We start from the raw sequence: 22,123 nt of genomic DNA, 5'->3' as shown, positions 1-22,123 counted from the left end.
GTCGGCCAGCCCCCTCATGTGGGGGTGGCGCTTGTGGGGGTGTGGGATGACCGCCCTTACGTGCCCCCTGCGTACCCTCAGCCTGCGCAGTCGTGCTCAGAGAGCCTCCCACCCACCCCCACCCCCACCGCGGGGGCGGGGGTGGGGGGGCGCCAGCGCGGCCGCCCATTGGCTGAGGCGCCTTCCCGACGAGCCCCCGGCACCTTGCGCAGGAGCCACCTCCCGGCGCCCTGCTGGCCACGCCTCAGTTCGCAGGCGCCCCTCGGCCTCGCCACCCGTCTCTGACTCTCTCCGCCTAGTGTGCCACCTATCCCTCTGCCCAGTCCGGCCGGGCAGCGGGCAGGAGCAGACCCAACAGCAGCTCCGAGCACGGTGCCCGAAGCCAGCCTCTGCTTCATCCTCGAGCCCCTCGGAGGGAACACTGGCTGTCGCCATCATGGTGAGTGGAGGAGGCCCAAGGGGGCTCCTTGGGGCGGCCAGGACGCTGAATGGGGCGTGGGGTGGGACCCAGAGCTGGGCTGCCGGGCTTGCCTGTCCTGGGGGCCCAGTCTGAGGGCGGACTAGGCGGCCTGGCGCGGCACCGAGGGCGGGCGGAGGGGATGAGGCCGGGCTGTCGGAGCGCTGGGGCCCGCTGCCCAGCACGTGCAAGGCCTGTGGCCTTCGGGCGGCAGCTGCCGGGGTATGGAGGGGCGCCTGGCAGTCCGCCGGCTGTACTCCGAGCGGGGCCTGCGCTCCCACGCCACCTCAGAAGCCTCGTTTCCCGCGCTTACCGAGGCAGACGGCGGCCTGGCCTCCGCGAGATGGCGTCAGGCCTGGCGCGGCACTTGAGGCGCACGCGGGCGGGACGCCAGGGGGCGGGAGGCACCGAGAGGCCTCTGGAGGCGGGGGCCCCACGGGCCGGAGCGAGGCTGGGGCCGGGGCCTGGGGGCCTGTGGGAGTGTGTCCATGCGGGAGGGTGCGGGCGCCGGGAAGCCCGAGCCCCTGAGGTGACCTCGTGCGTGTGCGGTGGCAGCCGCCGCAGAGACCTCGGGTAGGGACGCCATCATCTCCTCATGAGGTCAGAGCTGCCCTCGCCTCGGGGCGGTCGCGGAGTGGGAAGCTCGAGGGATTTTTAACTTGGGAAATACTTTCCCTTAAACCAGAAACCTTCCAACAGAGCGTCCCTCGAGTATTAACATGGTCTGTTGGGTGACATTTGTGAGCGTTTTGTTAAATGCATTAGAGTTGATTTACCACCTCAAGGGGCAACTCTTGAGAACACTTTGACCGATTATCAAGCCTCGGATGATGTCCATAGCATCAAATACTGTAGTGTAGTATCGTCTGTAGTGTAACATACACTAGTATACACTATTTTTAGAAGTAAAGGGAGAAATTTTATATACAATTTATTAGTGCTCACAAAGTTTAAAAGTTTACAAGTGTATGCAACTGTTTGTAATAATCGTGTCTTGTACTTATCCGCTGTAATAATCGTGTCTTGTACTTATCCGCATCAGTAATTACTTAATAAGCTGTGTTACTGTGAATGTTTACGGCTTTGTCCTCTTTTTTTAAGAGGGCAAGGGAAGAAATGCATGTTTATTGATTTTTTTCTTATGTAAAACTAGCATGTTAACTCATTAGAAAGTAATCAGTGTAAGGAAGTAGAGATCCATCTTAAACTAGGTATGTAAACCACTCTGAAGTTTTGATGAATGTCAAGATTGCTTTCCTGTATGGATTGCAAATAGATAGGTATATTTTATAAAAATTGTACAGTACTTTGTAATACTATATTATAACCTGTATCTTTCACTTAATATAGTGGGCCTTAGTCCAAAGAGAAATTTAAAATAATTTTGAATACATAATTGCTTACTTTACCAAAAATTGTATATGTAAATATTACCATTAGTTATTTTTACAAAATTCCCTTATAATGAATAATTTGTGTACATGAAAACAGTACAGTAGTGGGTATCTTTGTGAAAATGTTTTGGCCTGTTTATTCTATTAATAGCTTGAAATAAATTTCCAGTAGAGTCACTGGTTGAAAGGGTTATGCCCATATTTTAACAGTTTTGAACTATGATAATTTTTTCCTAGTAACTCTTGGTAAAGGATATACTAGTATATATTCCCACTGATGGTGTATATATGACCCCCTTTCCATGCACTTCCCAGTGAAAGGTAGCATATGTTTTAAAGTTGCCAGTCTAATTGGAAAATATTCCACTTGTGTTAATGTACTTTTTTTTTAATCATTAGTGAAGTTAAAGTTTGTCATTAACGTTTTCCGTTTTTCTTTTTTTCCATTCTTGATCCACCTTTCTATTTGTATTTGTCTTTTCATGGTGATTTATAAGAACTCTATATTAATATTTACATTTGTCATATATAATGAAAAAAATTTATAGTGATGATAAGGAGAGACCCTTATTTCTAGTTTCAGCATAAATTACTGTCATGTTTTACTTTGAACTTAATGATAATCTAGAATTAGACTGATAGAAAATAAGGTTCTTTCATTTTACTTGAGTTTTTTTTTAATTAAGAAATACTGTATTTTATCAAATGATTTTTCTGTGGTGAATTACAGTAACAGATTTCCTAATGACCATACTTGAATTTACAATAAGCTGCTCTTAACTGTATATTTTTTTGTATGCTGCTAGACTTTCCCATCTCTGTGTTGGGTGCAGGAGTGGACCATCTTAACCAGGTTTTGCGATAGTAGTCATATCCCATTTTTTCAAGACTATTGTGTATTTTTGTATTCTTGCCTTTTTCTTGCTTAGTTTTCCCAGGATTGTATGTTTATTGTTTGGATTCCACCCCCCTCCCCTGAGAGTTTACTCTTGGATTTACTTAAAAGGTTTTATTCTGATTTTCATGTACAGTTTCCTTAATAGAATTTCATTTTCTCTTTAATAACTACTTCCTTCTCTGATGTAACACTGATGACTGCAAATTAGAGACTGTTAGTTTGACCTAGTCAGTATACATAGATTTCAGTTTGCTTGCATGTAGACGTTAATAGTTGAATGAAATGTTGTCAAAGAGCTGACATCCCAGCTTTAGTGATGATAAGTTTTATTTCCAGCTTTTAGTTATCTTTGTCACTTGGTCATTCAAATATAAAAGGGAGTCCATTACTGAAAATAGTAGTGGTGAGAATTGTGTATATAATGGCCTCCAAGTTTACCCCTACTTAATATCCAGAATTACTCATTTTAGAACCCATCAACTCAGGTAAAGGTGTAATTAAGAAAAATAATTACTTCTGTCACCTAATTTACATGTAATTTATTTTCTGCATGCTATTGATTAGTTATGATTAATTCTTTAACACCAAACTTTTAGCTTTAACCTAAACTAGCACCACTAGCTCAATGGACATGAGTTTGAGCAAAATTCAGGAGATAGTGAAGGACACGGAAGCCTGGCGTACTGCAGTCCATGGAGTAGCAAATAATCAAACACAACTTAGCAGCTGAACAAAAACAAGAATTCATTTGTAGAGTATTTTTGGCAGTAGTTTAAAAGTAATGGAAGATTGTCTATTGGTTGTGGATTTTTATGCATAAGTTGTGCTGCTAATGCTAAGTTGCTTTAGTTGTGTCCAACTCTTTGTGACCCAATGGACTGTAGCCTGCCAGGCTCATCTGTCCATGGGATTCTCCAGGCAAGAATACTGGAATAGGTTGCCATGCCCTACTCCAGGGGATCTTCCCCACCCAGGAATCAAACCCACGTCTCCTGCAGGCGGATTCTTTACCCACTGAGCCACCTAGGAAGCTCATATATAAGTTAATAATTGTATAGAAATACACACACAGGCAAAGTTTTTAAAATCCCTGTTGTTTAGGCCTCTTAAAAGGAGTACGTTCCTTAGTTTAGCTTTGAGCACCACCTGCTGGCTAATAGGATGGACAGAATGGTGCCTTCCTTAAGACCTGACCATAGTGAAATGGTTAGATGAATTTTATACTTAATATCTCAGTTTGTACAACCCAAAGGAAACTGTCTATAGCATCTAATGGGTTTCTCTTTTTTGCAGATTACTGTTTTGTTGTCTCAAATATCCATTTTACTCTGTAAACAGAACATGAGATTTAGAACTTTACTGTTCAATTCTGGCAACAATATCACCGGGTTTTTCAACTGTCAGTTCAGTTCAGTCACTCAGTCCTGTCTGACTCTTTGCGACCCCATGAATCGCAGCACCCCAGGCCTCCCTGTCCAACACCAACTCCGGAGTCTACTCAAACCCATGTCCATCGAGTCAGTGATGCCATCCAACCATCTCGTCCTCTGTCGTCCCCTTCTCCTCCTGCCCCCAATCCCTCCCAGCATCAGGGTCTTTCCCAATGAGTCAACTCTTCGCATGAGGCAGCAAGGTATTGGAGTTTCAGCTTCAGCATCATTCCTTCCAATGAACACCCAGGACTGACCTCCTTTAGGATGGACTGACTGGATCTCCTTGCAGTCCAAGAGACTCTCAAGAGTCTTCTCCAACACCATAGTTCAAAAGCATCAATTTTTCAGCGCTCAGCTTTCTTCACAGTCCAACTCTAACATCCATACATGACCACTGGAAAAACCATAGCCTTGACTAGACGGACCTTTGTTGGCAGAGTAATGTCTCTGCTTTTTAATATGCTATCTAGGTTGGTCATAACTTCCTTCCAAGGAGTAAGCATCTTTTAATTTCATGGCTGCAATCACCATCTGCAGTGATTTTGGAGCCCAAAAGAATAAAGTCTGACACTGTTTCCACTGTTTCCCCATCTATTTGCCATGAAGTGATGGGACCAGATGCCATGATCTTACTTTTCTGAATGTTGAGCTTTAAACCAACTTTTTCACTCTCCTCTTCAACTTTCATCAAGAGGCTTTTTAGTTCCTCCTTACTTTCTGCCGTAAGGGTGGTGTCATCTGCATATCTGAGGTTATTGATATTTCTCCTGGCAATCTTGATTCCAGCTTGTGCTTCTTCCAGCCCAACATTTCTCATGATGTACTCTGCATATAAGTTAAATAAGCAGGGTGACAATATACAGCCTTGACATACTCCTTTCCCTATTTGGAACCAGTCTGTTGTTCCATGTCCAGTTCTAACTCTTGCTTCCTGACCTACATACAGGTTTTTCTGTGACCCTATGCTGATTCGGGGCCAGATAATTCTTTGTTATTGGGGGGCTGTTGTTTGCATTGTAGGATGCTTATTGTATCTCTGGCTTCTACCAACTAGATACCAGGTTTGTTGTTGGTCAGTCACTAATCCTTGTCTGACTCCTTGAGACACTGTGGACTGCAGCTCACCGGGTTTCCCTGTCCTTCACCATTTACCCAAGTTTGTTCAACTCATATCCATTGAGTCAAAGATGCAATCCAACCATCTCAACCTCTGTCTCCCCCTTCTCCTGAAGCCTGCAGTCTTTCTCAGCATCAGGGTCTTTTTCAGTGAGTTGGCTCTTCTCATCAGGTGGCCATAGTATTAGAGCTTCAGCATCAGTCCTTCCAGTGAATAGTCAGAACTGATTTCCTTTAGGATGGACTGGTTTGATCTCCTTGGTGTCCAGGGGACTCTCAAGAGTCTTCTCCAACACCGTAGTTCAAAAGCATCAATTCTTCTGCACTCAGCCTTCTTTACGGTCCAACTCTCACATCCGTACATGACTACTGGAAAAACCATAGCTTTGACTATACAGACCTTTGTTGGTAAAGTGATGTCTCTGCTTTTTAATATATTGGCTAGGTTTGTTGTAGCTTTTCTTTGAAGGAGCAGGCAACCTTTAACTTCATGGCTGCAGTTACTGTCCAGAGTGATTCTGGAGCTCAAGAAAATAAAGTCTGTCACTGTTTCCATTTTCTTCCATCTCTTTGCCATGAAGTGATGGGACCAGATGCCATGATCTTAATTTTTTGAATGCTGAGTTTAAAGCCAACTTTTTCACTCTCCCCTTTCACCTTCATCAAGAAACTCTTTAGTCCTCTTCATTTTCTGCCATTAGGGTGGTGTCATCTGTGTATCTGAGGGTGATATTTCTCCCAGCAGTCTTAATTGCAGTTTGTGATTCATCCATCCCGGCATAAGGAAATGGCAACCCACTCGAGTATTCTTGCCTGGAAAATCCCATGGACATAGAAGCCTGGTAGGCTATAGTCAGTCCGTGTGGTCGCAAAGAGTTGGACACAACTGAGTGACTTCACTTTCACTTTGACTTCACTCTTTATAGAAGTTAAATAATCAGGGTTACAATAGAGCCTTGCCATACTCCTTTCCCAATTTTGAACCAGTCTTTTGTTCCATGTCCGGTTCTAACTGTTGCATCTTGACCTGCATACAGGTTTCTCAGGAGGCGGGTAAGGTGGTCTGGTATTCCTATCTTTTGAAGAAATTTCCGGTTTGTTGTGATTCATACAGTCAAAGTCTTCTAGCATAGTTAATGAATCAAAAGTAGTTGTTTTTCTGGAATTCTCTTGCTTTCTCTATGATCCAAAAGATGTTAGCAGTTTGATCTCTGGTGCCTCTGCCATTTCTAAATTCAGCTTAAACATCTGGAAGTTCTCAGTTCATGTTTTGTTGAAATCTAGCCTGAAGGATTTTTAACATAATCATCCTTATGTGAAATGAGCACAATTGTATGTTAGTTTGAACATTCTTTGGCATTATTCATCTTTGGGATTGTAATGAAAACTGATCTTTTCCAGTGCTGTGGCCACTTCTGAGTTTTCCAGATTTGCTGGCATACTGAGTGCAGCACTTTAATAACATCATCTCATAGGATTTGAAATAGCTCAGCTGGAATACCATCACCTCCACTAGCTTTGTAGTAATGCGTCCTAAAGCCCACCTGACTTTACACTCCAGGATATCTGGCTCTAGGTTAGTGACCACACCATTTTGGTTATCCAGGTCATTAAGACTTTTTTGTACAATTCTTCTGTGTATTCTTGCCACCTCTTCTGAACCAGTTCTGCTTCTGTTAGGTCCTTACTGTTTTTGCCCTGTATTGTGCCCATGTTTGCATGAAATGTTCCCTTGGTATTTCCGGTTTTCTTGAAGAGATCTCTCGTCTTTGCCATTCTGTTGTTTTCCTCTACCAGGTACACCCCTCAGTTGAGAAAACCAAAAAGTGCCCCTGGGTCACAAAGTCTTCCCCAGGTTGAGAATCAATATATTATCATAACCCTTTTTACTCCAGTTTTCTGGGTGAATACTATACCTCTCAACTGAAATACATCTATCCATTGTGGTTCACAAACAGCTAATACTATAAAGTTTATAAAATAAAGAGATATTGAAAATTCATCCACAAATGAATGGGAAATTGAAGAGAAAGTCTTTAAGAATTTTAGAACTGCCTTGGGTGTTTGAATGTGAGTTAATTGAAAGAGATTAGTAAATTTTCTGTCGTGGAAAGAAATCTAGTCAAATTTCTCTATAGGTCAAGGTATATGACTTATGTAATATAGTCCCATTTAGAAAAAAGTTATAAAACATTTAAAAATGGAATAGCTTTAAAAATAGTTTTTTTTCTCTCTGACTTCATTGTCATGAAACATCACTGTAACATAGTTAAAGGAAAGAGTTAGGAGATATTCAGATAGGAACACAAAGTATGTTAGAACATTAGCATGAGCAGAAAAGCCCAAATACTCCAGTTTGGTAATTCAGCAATTTTTATTTCATCTCTATAGCTGTTTGTAGAAATCTTAAATTTATCATAATTTCTGGCATCTAACAAAATAGGAACTCTTAATTTCCATTATTTTAACTAATTTATATAACATTCTGCTAATACTTTCAAAAATATCTATCAGTTTCTTTTGTCCTTGTTTCTGTTTTCCTTCATAAGCTAAGGTATAATAGCTTCATCTTTATTTTGCATTCTTTTTGTACTTAACTATTATTGTTGTTCAGTCACTCAGTCCTGTCTGACTCTCTGTGACCACACGGACTGCAGCATGCCAGGCTTCCCTGTCCTTTACTGTCTCCCTGAGTTTGCTTAAACTCATGTCCATTGAATCGGTGATGCCATCCAACTATCTCATCCTTTGCCACCCTCTTCTCCTTTTGCCTTCAGTGTTTCCCAGGGTCAGGGTTTTTCCAGTGAGTTGGCTCTTCACATGAGGTGGCCAGAGTTTTGTAGCTTCAGCTCAGTCTTTCCAATGAATATTCAGGGTTGGTTTTCTTTAAGATTGACTGGTTGGATCTCCTTGCTGTCCAAGGGACTCTCAAGAGTCTTCTCCAGCACCACCGTTCAGAAGCATCAGTTTTTCGGCGCTCAGTGTTCTTTATGGTCCAACTAACATCCATTCATACAAGCAGTGGACCTTTGTCAGCAAAGTGATGTGTCTGCTTTTTAATACACTATCTAGGTTTGTCATAGCTTTTCTTCCAAGGAGCAAGCATCTTTTAACTTCATGGCTACAGTCACCATCCACAGTGATTTTGGAGCCCAAGAAAATAAAGTCTGTCGCTGTTTCCATTTTTCCCTGTCTGTTTGCCATTAAGTGATGGGACCAGGTGCCAGGATCTTAGTTTTTTGAATGTTGAGTTTCAAGCTAGCTTTTTCACGCTCCTCTTTCACCTTCATCATCATCTTTAGTTCCTCTTCACTTTCTTCCATTAGGATGGTGTCATCTGCATATCTGAGGCTGGTGATACTTCTCCCAACAATCTTTGATTCTAGCTTGTGATTCATCCAGCCCAGAATTTTGCATGATGTACTCTGCGTAGAAGTTAAATGGGCAGGGTGACAGTATGCAGCCTTAAAAACAAATTATGTTTCATAGCATCTATCATTTTAGCCTGCGAATCTAGTGATGACATCTGCTTTTCAAATTACAGTCTGCTGCAAATCCTGAGACTCCAAACTCAACCACCTCCAGAGAGGCCAGCACCCAGTCTTCTTCAGCTGCCACCAGCCAAGGCTATGTTTTACCAGAAGGCAAAATCATGCCAAACACTGTTTTTGTTGGTGGAATTGATGTTAGGGTAATGTATTCATGTTTTCATTTACTGAAAGTATTTCATGAATAGTGGGATTTGGGTACTGTTGCAAATGTAAGACTTCTTTTTTTTTTAAGTACTTCATGCAGGTTTGGAATTGTTTTTTATGCATAACCTTTAGGGGCTAAAAGTATCTTTGATATAGATACGTAGTTTGGGGATGCTTGGAGGAGATATTTCCACATCACCAAATCTTCTTTATAGTATAATTGAAATTTTTTAATGTTGAATTTTTACTTTTAAAAATCAAACTCTTCTGCATAGATGGATGAAACAGAAATTAGAAGTTTCTTTGCTAGATATGGTTCAGTAAAAGAAGTGAAGATAATCACGGATCGAACTGGTGTGTCCAAAGGGTGAGTAAAACATATGTTCAGTATAAATTATAATAAATATCTGAACTGTAGCATGTATAGAATTTCAGAAAAGAAAAATTGAAAACTGGTATTCTAACATTTGTGTAAATGAAATTTGTTACTTTTAACTTCTTTCATGTAGAGGATAAGTTTTGCTGACAGCTCTTTTATTTAATCATTTGCCTAGTGTTTGTATTTAAACATTTCTTATCTTCATTTCACATAAGAGGATTAGTCAGTTTTACCAAAGAATTTTTTTCTTCATACGTTTCACAGCATCTTAAATTTTGATGATTTTGCCGTAGATAATAAGTTAAACTCAGATTCATAGGTATGAATTTTTTGTTAATTAAGTTCCTACACTACCTTAATCTTCGTGAATTCTGACACAGATCTGTAGATCAGGGTAGGAAAGTAAAACAGTAGTATTTATAGAGAATCTAGCAGGTACATGTTAGTTATTTATCTCAGTATACTTTTTATCCTTTATCATTATTTAGTCAGTTATAGAACACTAGTTTTAAACCATGTACTGATACGGTGGTGATTTTATACTTCATCTATCTGACTTTCTAGCTATGGATTTGTTTCATTTTATAATGACGTGGATGTGCAGAAGATAGTAGAAGTAAGTAATCATCTTTTGGAAAAAATCTCTATTACGTTATGGATGTGGTGTTTAGTATTGTTTGCATCCTCAATATATATTCATTCTTTTATAAGATATAGAAATAAATATATTTCCTGTTTGAAATTCAGGCTTGGAATAATTTACATAACTTATCAGAACCTCTGTATTTTTGATTGAGCATCCAGCTTCATGAACTAGAGATAGGAAAGATTAGAGACAGAATAAAGGTTTTTTTTTTTTAATCAAATTTCATAACTTCTCAAAATTTGATTAGAGTGAAGGTAAGTAAGGTGATTTCATGCTGATAAGTTTTGATTTGGTATATTCTTACCACTGATCTTATCTGATAATAGTAATTTTAGAGAACTTGGGTATTTATCAAAGTCTTGGAAGTAAAGACTTGGACGTTAATTCTAGTTTTGATACTGTTTTATTTTCAGTCACAGATAAATTTCCATGGTAAAAAGCTGAAACTGGGCCCTGCAATCAGGAAACAAAATTTGTGTGAGTAAAGAAGGAATTGTTCTTGTTGACACATGTATGGCTTTTCAGAGAACTGAAAATAGGCTTTGTTTTCTTTTTACTCTTTAAAAAGGTGCTTATCATATGCAGCCACGTCCTCTGGTTTTTAATCCTCCTCCTCCACCACAGTTTCAGAGTGTCTGGAGTAGTCCAAACACTGAAACTTACATACAGCCTCCGACCATGATGAATCCTATAACTCAGTATGTTCAGGTAAGAAGTACTGTGTTCCTTTTTTATTTTTCTTGGTGTGTGTGTTATATTAGAGATCTTACTATTGATGGGAGCACCTTAAAAGTTAAGCCAGTCTTAGTTCTTACCCTCTGTGGAATCATGTCAGCAATTTCCATAATAGATGACAATCCTAGCGCTGTTTGAATACTTTTGAATGATGGGACATCTTGTGAGAAATGTCATTCTTAGTGTTGCTTGTTCTTGTTCAGTTGCTAAGTCCTGTCCAACTCTTTGCAACCCCGTGGACTGCAGGATGCCTGGCTTCCCTTTCCTTTACTATATCCTGGAGTTTTCTCAAACACACATCCATTACTTCAGTGTACCATCCAACCATTTCATTCTCTGTTGTCCCCCTTCTCCTCCCATCCTCAATCTTTCCCAGCATCAGGGTCTTTTCCAGTGAGTTGGCTCTTTGCATCAGGTGGTCATATTGGAGCTTCTGCCTCAGTATCAGTCCTTCAATGAATAATCAGGTTGATTTCCTTTAGGATTGTCTGGTTTGATGTCTTTACTATCCAGGAGACTGTCAAGAGTCTTCTCCAGCACCACAAAAAGCATCAGTTCTTAAGTGCTCACACTTTATGGTCCAACTCTCACATCCATACATGACTACTGGAAAAACCATAGCTTTGATTATACAGACCTTTGTCAGCAAAGTGATGTCTCTGCTTTTTAATATGCTGTCTAGGTTTGTCATAATTTTTCTTCCAAGGAGCAAGCGTCTTTTAATGTCATGGCTGCATTCACCGTCCACAGTGATTTTGGAGCCCAAGAAAATAAAGTCTACCACTGTTTCCATTTTCTCCCATCTATTTGCCATTAAGTAATGGGACCAGATGCCAGGATCTTAGTTTTTTTAATGTTGAGTTCTAAGCCAGCTTTTCCACTTGCCTCTTTCACCTTCATCAGGGGGCTCTTTAGTTCTTCACTTTCTGCCATTAAGATGGTATTATCTGCATATCTGAGGTTGGTGATAATTCTTCCGGCGATCTTGATTCCAGCTTGTGATTCATCCAGCCCGGCATTTAGGATGATGTACTCTGCATAGAAGTTTATTTATCAGGGTTACCATGTACAGCCTTACGATACTCCTTTCTCAATTTTGAACTAGTCCATTGTTCTATGCCTGGTTCTAACTGTTGCTTCCTGAGCTGCATACAGGTTTCTCAGGAGGTAGGTAAAGTGGTCTAGCATTCCCATGTCTTGAAGAATTTCCCATAGTTTTTTGTGATCCATACTTTCAAAGGCTTTAGTGTAGTCAGTGAAGCAGAAGTAGTTGTTTTTCTTGGAATTCTGTTGCTTTCTCTATGATCCAAAAGATGTTAGCAATTTGACCTCTGGTTCCTCTGCCTTTTCTAAAACCAGCTTGTACATCTGGAATTTCTTGGTTCACATGCTGTTGAACCCTAACTTGAAGGATTTTGAGCATTATCTTGATAGCATGTGAAACAAGCTCAATTGTATGATAATTCAAACATTCTTTGGCATTGCCCTTCTTTGGGATTGAAATGGAAACTAACCTTTTTCAGTCCTGTGGCCACTGCTGAGCTTTCCAAATTTTCTGGTATACTGAGTGCAACACTTTAACAACATCATCTTTTAGGATTTGAAATAGCCCAGCTGGAAATCCATCACCTCCACTAGCTTTGTTTGTAGTAATGCTTCCTAAGGCCCACTTGACTTCACACTCCATGATGTCTGGCTCTAGGTGAGTGACCACATCCTCGTGGTTATCTGGTTCATTAAGACCTTTGTTGTACAGTTCTTCTGTGTATTCTTGCCACCCCTTCTGAATCTCTTCTACTTCTGGTAAGTCCTTGGCATTTCTGTCCTTTATTTTGCCCATCTTTGCATGAAATGTTCCCTTGGTGTTACTTAAAGCTTGAATCTGCTTCTATATAGTTTGTCTTTATCTGAGAACTGATCACTGTAGCCATATAGAGTATATCTCTTCTCTATTTTTTCCCCAAATAACTCCTAAAATGCTTGAAGACAGTTTTCTTCATGTGTTTACCTGGTTTCTTCTTTCCTAGGGTCAACTAGGAAATAAATTGCAATTTATTTGCAATGATTTCCAGGTGCCTCTTCATACAGATTGTTGATTTCTAGATGTATTATGGTTCTAACATGGATAAATTTCTGATGATTTAATTATATTTGTAAGTTCTATGAGTTTCTGGCATATAATTTGTCTTGCCTTGATTTAATATTTGAAGTGAAATTTGGAATACTTGTCTCCTATTGATAATAAATAACATTTATTTTATACCTACTTCGATTTACCTTCTTCAATTCAAAAGACATTTTATCCTTAGGAAAAGAAATAAAATAATAGTGAAAAGGGTCTGCAGTGTCTCTCATTTGTTTGCATTTTTCATCTGCCTGAGGTATAGAATATATCTTTCCTTACAAAAGAAAAAAAAAAAAAAACAGAAGAAAAGCCCTGCTTGTTCATAAAATTTACCATGAGGTATTATTACCTATTATGGTATATTTTTGTATGGTACTACCTAGATATTTTCAGTCAATAAATATTTATTGAAATATATAATACATTGTACTATCTCTTTTCCAGTTTGGGGTTGTACATTGCCCTTAACTTTTAGAAGCAAAACACAGAAAGAGCCAGAATGTCTGTGGGGAGTATTCCATGTTACCCCAAAATACTGTCAAAGGAATACAAAACTGCCTAAAAATATTCTTACCAAAAAAGCACATGTATTAATATAATGCTAATATGGAAAACTATTCTAATAGGGCTTCATCATGATTAAGAAAGAACTTCTGGGTGGGAATAAATATACAAAAAAGATAAACGTAGGCTTGCAAAATTAGTCACTTCCTTTATTTATCTCTTCCTTCTCCCAGCCCAAAAGGCTAACATTTGGCAGAGAATACTTATTTCTTCATGAAAGCTGTCACTCAGATAGCATTTTAGTTTGAATATAAAAAAATGAAGATTTCCTTATTTTCATGTTTTTATTGCATTGGGAATGATACTCCTTTCTGATTTTTAAAAATGTACGTTGTTCATTCATTCTTTCTGTAAACTTTGTTTTCAGGCTTATCCTCCTTATCCAAGTTCACCAGTTCAGGTTATCACTGGATATCAGCTGCCTGTTTATAATTATCAGGTAATTTAATAGGGATCAAAATTATTTATTTTGGAATATTATTTAGGCCTTTATGTAAATTTCCCTAATAGTTTGTCATTTAAAATAGTTGAGTGTGCCTAAAATTTAAGAAAAATAGAATTAGTCTAGAATTAGGGCTTCTCTATTATTTAGAATAAGAGAATAATATTTTGACAGAAATGAGCTTGGCAAGCTTTCTGTTGTACTATCTTACATATTTTGGTGTCCTCTTCTGTATTTCAGCTTGTAGTCTTCATCTTTGCTGTCTAATAGCTAAAACATACAGGCTGAATCTTAGGAGTCTTTATAGAGGCATAGATTGAGATAAAATGATTACTCAGTTCTTAGAACATTGAATTCCAGTTACGTTTGATAATGTTTATTTTAGCTGGCTACTAGAATTTCTGTCCGTAGATATGACCATATCTGTGACACTGACTATGGTAATAATTTCAAAGAGCTACTGTCTCTTGAGTTTTCCTGAAAACCAACTCCAGAAAATTGAGAAAAAGATGGAGTTTATATATGAAAGTAACAATAAAATCATACGTATCATAAAGTACTTTTCTCTTCCAGTTTCTTTTGTTATAACAAGCTCGAGGCCAGCACTGGCACCTCAGCATTATCTGTTTCAGGTCCTTGTGGCAGGGTAAAGGGGTGTTTATTTAGGTGTTATTTCCTTCTTGTTTTAAGATGCCACCGCAGTGGCCTGCTGGGGAGCAAAGGAGTTACGTTATTCCTCCGGTAAGGTGAAGTAGCCAAGCATGTACTTCCTATTCTGTATTTTAAAAGTATTTGCATATTACATTTCTTTGCAACTCAAGTGTGTGTGTGTGTGTGTGTGTGTGTGTGTGTGTATACACTCCCATGGGAGAAACTATGCTTTTTGTTTCTCAGATTATTTTGTATGTACTTAAGCAATGGCTGCCCTGCGTACAACAGTGCTCGGTTACTTACTGATAGAATATGTCACCAAGAAAGGTAGTACTAATAACCTGTGCTATTTCTAACTCCAAGGATTTATAATTAATATTGAATCTGCCTCGAGTTTTCTAGCCAAAAAAAATCTGTTGAGAGAAGCAAAAACTATTTTCCTCTTAACACTGTTATATAAGAAAATAAATAAAACAAAAGAGGAAGCTACCTCTAAAATATCTGAGCCTTTGTTACCTTCTGTCTTTCATCAGGATTGGATATTTGAAGGACATAATATGAGCAAAAATTCTGAGGCACTGGGAAATTCCCTTTCCATTCCCACACTACATGTTAAAGTTTCTTAGAGAAATTGTCCTTCTAATTCTGGTTATGTTGACATTTCGAAATATAAGACTCCCATATTGCATTTCAACTATTTAGTTTAAAATAGTTTCTGAAATAATGTAATTGAACTTCAGAACAATGCACATTTAAACTTTCAGTACAAGCTCAGTATTTTGAAGAATATCTATTTAATGTACATCTCTTTAATTATACTTTTATCCTTTTAAATGTAGGCTTATACAACCATTAACTACCACTGTAATGAAGTTGATACAGGAGCTGAAGTTTTGCCAAGTGAATGCTCAGTTCATGAAGCTACTCCATCCTCTGGAAATGGCCCACAAAAGGCAAACATTGAATTTTGTTCATTAATGTTTATATTTCTATATGTGCTTTTTGCAAGTTTTAATAATAGCGCTTTGAGAAACAGGTATCTTTGCTCAGATTTAAATATAATATGGAGCTTGAGTTATTGACTAAAAGCCTCACAATTTACATAAAAGTAAATGAAATTCTAGGTACCTGCAAACCAGTTACTGATTCAATTGTCCTTCCCTTTCTTCCATTTTCATTGGGTTTTTTTTTGGTTTGTTTTTTAACTGTAGTTTAATAAGTATTAACATGGTTTGACAGAGTCCAGTGGGTAGTTTTTCTCACAAATCCTACTCTTCAAAAGAGGGATTAGTATGACTTATATCTACCTGTCTTTTACCAATTTAAACATTTACTTAGATAAATAATAATAAACAATTATTTATGGTATTCTCACCATAACATATCTGGTGGCAGTTCTCAAAAGTGGTGGACTCATTAGTAATTGAAATACTTAAATAGAGGTATTTCTTTTTTATCATTTTAGAGCAAATCCCTGTAATAATAATACTCTCATTCTTGAATTCTGTGTTTTTTGAATGGGTGAAGATGTGAAAAGTAATTGATCTGATTGGAATATGCGTAACACTGAATGATTTTCATAACAGTAAACAGTTCCCATTGGAGTATGTGTACTTCCTCCATGTATTTCTCAATGGAAAATTTTTTAAATTACTGAACTGTGCAGTGAAAATAATCCCAGATTTGTTATACAACTTAAAATTTGAAAAAAAAAAGAAACACCAAAATAATTTGCAGTTATATTATCAGAGTTTAACCTGAATAAATGTTTCTTGAAATATTGAGACTCACTATTTCCCATCTAACAGGAAATATTAAAGAGACTTAAAAACAGCTATCTTAAGGCTTGACTAATTGAGCTTTCTAAACCAGTACTCTATCACTAAGTTTCTGAAATAAGTCTTAAATTTGGTATAAAATTTACATACTACATGACATGGTAAAAATTTAAAAATTGCATGAGAATTCTTTAGAAATAAGTATATGTATTCATTAAGCTTTTCCAAAAGCTTGTTACCAGTGAGTAAAAGAGTGAATAGTCTACTGAAAACTTCTGTGTTTCAGAAATCTGTGGACAGAAGCATACAGACGGTGGTGTCTTGTCTGTTTAATCCGGAGAATAGACTGAGAAACTCCTTTGTCACTCAGGACGACTACTTCAAGGTATGAGAAGAATAGTATGCAGGATAAAAAGCACGCTTGTCACCCATACAGCATCTTTCTTTCCTGTGGTATACATATATTTATATATATACTGAGCTTACATAGAGCATATAATTGAACTCTTAGCTTTTGACTGTAACCCGAGAGTGAGTTTTAAGTAGCAGTGTATCTGCTTAAATCTTGCTTGGTATAGTGTAGGTTACCCGTAGGGAAGAAATCTTTAGCAGAAGCGTATGATTCAGGGACTAAACAACAACAACAACACTGTAATTCAAAGGGTTCTTGAAAGAAAATATTGTCTTGACTAAATAGGAAAAGAAAATTTTAAATACAGAAAACAAAACTTAGAGTACGTGGATATTGGACTAAGAAGAAGAAAGAATTGAATACTCAGAGGATGCACTTAAACCTTTGTGGAGGATGTAAGTGAAGTAGTAAAAAGAGCTGAGTAGAAAGAAACAAAAGTTGTTTCAGAGTTTCTAAAGTGGAGAAGAATGTGGCTGTTTGAATTTAAGAAAGTGTCTATAGTTTCTGATCCTAGTGCTATCATCTTGGACAAATCACTTAAATCTCACTAAGGCTCTAGTTTTTACAATTCTGAAATGAGGAGTCTCTGGAATCCCTTTAGTTCTCAGTTTCTGAATATGGAAAGAAATTTGTTACTTCACCAAAGGAAGAATATTGTGCTTATTATTAGTAAATGGAAGTTCTTTGTTGTTTTTTTTACAGCAGTCTTACTGAGATACAATTTTCATTCCCCGCAGTTCACCCATTTAAAGTGTGCAAGTTAATGCTTCATAGAACATGCACAGAGTTGTGCAGTCATAAGTACAGGAAATTTTAGAGTGTTTTAATCACCTCCAGAATAATGCTCCCTACCCATTACTCACTCTCTGTTCTCCCCAGCTCTCTAGCCTTAGGCTGCCTCTCATCTCTGTTTAGGAATTTGCTTGTTCTGAATGTTTCATGTCAATAGAGTAATACATGTAACCTTTGTGACTGACTTCCACCAACTGAAATGTTTTTGAGGCTCATCAATATTACAGCAAGTATTAGTACTTCATTTTCTGTTTATTTATCGATCTACAAGTTTGTGTTTATCAATTCATCACTTACTTGATAGACATTTGGGTTGTTTTCCACTTTGAGGCCCTGATGAGTAATGGTATGAACATTTGTGTACTAATTTTTGTGTGGACATACATTTTTATTTCTCTTGGGTATATACCTAAGAATGAAATTGCTGAGTTAAATAGTAACAGTGTTTAACTTTCCAAGGAGCTGCCAGAATTTTTCCAAAATGCAGCATTTTACATCCAAAGGGAAATTTTAAACCATTGCTTTGTATCTTAAAACAGGGAAAGGAGCATAGCTTTTTTCCATCAATGAATGGAAATAGGATAAAACTTAAAGCATTTTTAGAAGAAGTACTTAGGGCTTCCTTTAATATAAAAGACTAGAGCTGTAGCACAGTTAAGTTCTTAGCCATCTTCTCAATAGGGAGTAGACTTAGTCATTTAAAGTTGACTTTTGTTTTCTTGTTTTTCATTGTACATAGATAGTAAATTTAAAGGGAAAGAATTGGGGGGCTGTGTGACAGCTTACTTTGCCCAGGGTTCTGAAGGTTAAATAGTCAGTACTACCGAATTTGTTTGTAAAGCAGAAAATGTTTAACCAGCGAGTCTTTAAACTTGATTTTTTACCTGGTATTAAGCAGAAGTCTACCTTTGAACCTTCCAAAGTTTTCTGCTCCTCTGAGCTAAGAGTTAGAAGTTGTCTAGCATCTAGACCTGTTTATTTTGATTAGCTAAATGTTGTTACTGTTGTTTTAATTGAATTTAAATGCACTAAGGCAGGATATGGAGAAGGAAATGGCAGCCCACTCCAGTTATTCTTGCCTGGCAAATCCAGTGGACACAGGAGCCAGGTGGGCCCCAGTCCCTGTCGTCGCAGAGTCAGACACAGCTGAGCACTCACACAACGCAGGATGTGCCCTCGTTCCACGATAAGTTCCACTCTTAACTCCAGCCCCTTCATAAGCTTCCATACCCTATCTGATTGTTTAAAATACTTGAATTTGTGACCACTTTTCTGGACTTTAACCTAAATAGGATATTACCCTGTTAACACGTTACATAATTTCCAGAAGCTACCCTTTATATGATAGCGGAATTTAATTCCTAGGAAAAGGGCACAATTAAGCTAAAAGCATAGAGAAGAAAATACTTTTATTATGTTATTACTGGTTCTCAGCTCCATCCCTCTTTGTAAGGCCTCATTTCTTCTATCTGCACATCTGCTGGCAACAAAGTAAAAGGAAATTTTTGCATATACTTTAATTTTTCTATTCATTTCCTTAAAAATTATATATCTTCTCTATAGCTTAAGGATATGCCTTTAAAGATGCCAAAACATGTATCTTTTAACCTAAAAGCATAGGGTTTCAGATTGAAATGGAGTGCTGTTCTCAAGCCATCATTGAGAAGCCGTGATTTCTGTTACATGTATTTTAGTAAAAATTCGACTGTTTAAAATTTCATGTTTTTCACCTGCTCTCTTTGGGACATCAGTGCAGAGTCATGAATTAATAAGAATCTGCATATTAGAAAACTGTGTTGTTTTCTAAGTCCTCGTTTTCTGAGTCACCAAGACTTGTTTTTTAACTGAATTGTTGAATAAAACTGAACATTGGTACATTTGTTACCTGAAAGTTCAGGAATGCTTTCACAAAAGGATCACTTTTCTCTCATTATTTATAGTTTTACATTAAAAAAAAAAAGCTTTCTTTAAGTAATTTTCAAGTCTCTTAGGTCGTAATGGTAATAGGAATTTTCAATGAAATTAAAATGGACTATTTCTGTCTTTTCTAGGATAAAAGAGTTCATCACTTTAGAAGAAGTCGGGCAGTGCTTAAGTCTGTTTGATCCTTTTTGCTAACTTTCTAGTCTCATAGGAAGTCACAGGTTTTGAATAGTAAGAGACTGAAAGTTTTCCACTACTATAGAAATTTAATTCTGAATTTTGATAAATCACACTCAGACTTTATATGTTATATTAGATTGCCTAGTTTTATTTTACATTGAAAGTTTTTCATTAGACATTTACTTAGAAACTGGTTCTGTGTTGAATATATAGTTAAAAGTGAAAAAATAATTGAGACTGAAAATAACTTTAAGATATATCTGTAAGGATTTAAACTTGACATTTTAAGAGTTTAAAAACAAATGCTGATTTTTCCAAAAAAAAATTGTTTTAGAAAACCTATTTTGAAAGGTCAGAATTTTGATGGTTTAAATACAAGCACTACACTTCTCCAACAAGTACCTATGAACAGTACAATATCTGCAATATTGTGCTTTTATGATTTATCTATAAATTTACCACAAAAGCAGAGTTTTTAAACCTGTATTTTTAATCAGTGAAACTCAATATATAGTTAGCTTTATTGAAGTTTTCCTTATCTAAACCCAGTAAAACAGATTCTATACAAACAGTCCAATCAGTGGGTCTTATATTTATTACTTCAAAATACTTTATCTTTTATCTGGAATCCACACATAGAGATAACCGATTGGGATGGTAATTAGGATAACTAAAATTCTGGGCCAATTTTTTTTTTTTTAAAGAATCTAAAACAAACAACTTTTCTAGGTACATAAACTTCTTAGTTGAGTTACCATTCTCCTTTTTTCTTTTACTTTTTTTCCCCTTGAAACGCTAAACTCAATGGCTGTATCTTAAATTGTGCAAAATATTGGTATTAAAGAAGACTGAAACTTTTATGTCACTTAAAAGTTAATCAGAGTATCTGAAAGGAATTGTTTTTATAAGAAACATTAAAATATTAGTTATTTGTTAAAGAACAGAAAGATTTTTATTTTGTTTTTTTAGCCTGTTTTTTTTTTTTAAGTAAAATATGTCCAGGAAAGTCAGAGCAGTTTTGATGTTTCTAAACCACAAAAGATGTTTAGTAATAAGCATATCCCAAAAATACACTTGAGTTAGTTAACAATCCATTTTTAGATTAGGTAGGCTCCTCCTTAGACATTGCAAATCGTGACGAATAACTAGAGATCCAGAGCCCCTTTGCTGTACGCACGGTCTTGCCTTTCCAGTCTCCACTGTTCTTGCAGGAGGTTTGCTCCTGGAACAGGTGATGTGAAGCAAAGAAGCAGTAGCATAAGCAGTGTGAGAGTTAAGCCTTGGAAAGGATAGCAGTGGGACAACCCCGTTCTAAGGGAATCACTTGTAGCAGCATCATTTGACCTGCCGTGGGTTTAGAGGAGCCTCCTGGCTTTTCATTCTTGGGCCAGCCCCTTCATTAACACGTGGAAACTCCATATAGCCCTGTCCTAATGACGCTTCCATGGGCCATGCCATCAGTGCCCATTGTCTTATAGTTCCTAATAATTTTCCTTCTGAATCTGAAGGGAAGAATCTTTTAAGGATGCCCAAGAGGACTTTCTTATGCCTCAGAATTTCAAAGTGCCCTGAAATTTGTTCTTTTTAAAATTCTCTATACTTTTTTGTGTGTGTGCTATAACATTCTTACATGTATTATTCTGTGATTAAATCTCCAGGTTACTATAAATGATACCTAAATTCTAAAGAGCCAATTATTATTCCAGTATGACCTTATTCCCTTAAGAAAAGGGGAATAAACGTTTTGCCTGCTATTTTGTTGGACTGAAGTATTTAAAAGAGTAAGGTAGAAGAGACAAAATCCTGAACCTTTCAAAATGGAAAATTAATTTTAAACTTAAAAATGTGTTCCTATTACCTATGCTGATACTATCTTTGCATAAATGAATAAATAGTAATAAAGAAACTTTTTTTTCAAAAGTGTTTTGACCTGCTTACTCATCTCATGTTATCTTTAAAAAATGGTGACAGTTTGAGTGGGTAGTATGTGACAAGATTTAGTGAGATCCTTGAAATTCAAAAGTGTATAAATATTGTTCAGTTTCTTAAATCTGTCCAAGTTTATAAAAGCACATTTTGGTACATTGTAGTTTTGTTGCTTTATCTTATGAAGCTGAGATATTTTTGTGAGGAAGTAATTTCTTTATTTGATTCTTTATTTGGTTCTAAGCGAAGCTAAATTAGTTTATAACATTTTGGGACCCTAAAACTAGACTATGTATGTATCTTAAAACTGTTGTTTTTTAAATATGCTTGATAATTTAAGCATATTTGCAGTTAAGGATTACCAGAAAATTCACAACAAAGAGCCAAGCCATTAGGATGGAAAAAAATTTTATACCATGCTTTTTTTTTTTTTTAAGTTGCAAATTATGGCAAAAATCAACTCCATAAAGTTTGGTCACCCCTGTAAGAAACTTATTCTGCCTGCTTTCTTTTTTTTTCTAATAAAAACATGTTATCCTTGTGATTGTTCAGAATAACTATTCAATATTGATTAGCA

General features: G+C 37.3%; 1 protein-coding gene across 1 annotated transcript; it reads left to right on the top strand.

The window, feature by feature from the left end:
• Nucleotides 1-220: 220 nt before the first annotated feature.
• On the top strand, nt 221-21,540 carry DAZL (deleted in azoospermia like). The gene is made up of 11 exons (XM_020870887.2): nt 221-439; nt 8,843-8,989; nt 9,269-9,360; nt 9,937-9,988; nt 10,432-10,495; nt 10,587-10,726; nt 13,810-13,881; nt 14,575-14,625; nt 15,375-15,488; nt 16,600-16,698; nt 19,569-21,540. The coding sequence occupies exons 1-11, from the start codon at nt 437-439 to the stop codon at nt 19,620-19,622; spliced, it is 888 nt and encodes a 295-aa protein (XP_020726546.1). The 5' UTR covers nt 221-436; the 3' UTR covers nt 19,623-21,540.
• Nucleotides 21,541-22,123: the final 583 nt, after the last annotated feature.

This window comes from Odocoileus virginianus, chromosome 4 (assembly GCF_023699985.2).
Source record: "Odocoileus virginianus isolate 20LAN1187 ecotype Illinois chromosome 4, Ovbor_1.2, whole genome shotgun sequence".
NCBI lineage: Eukaryota > Metazoa > Chordata > Mammalia > Artiodactyla > Cervidae > Odocoileus > Odocoileus virginianus.
Note: the sequence above shows the minus strand (reverse complement) of the source record. Positions and strands in the feature narration are given on the sequence as shown.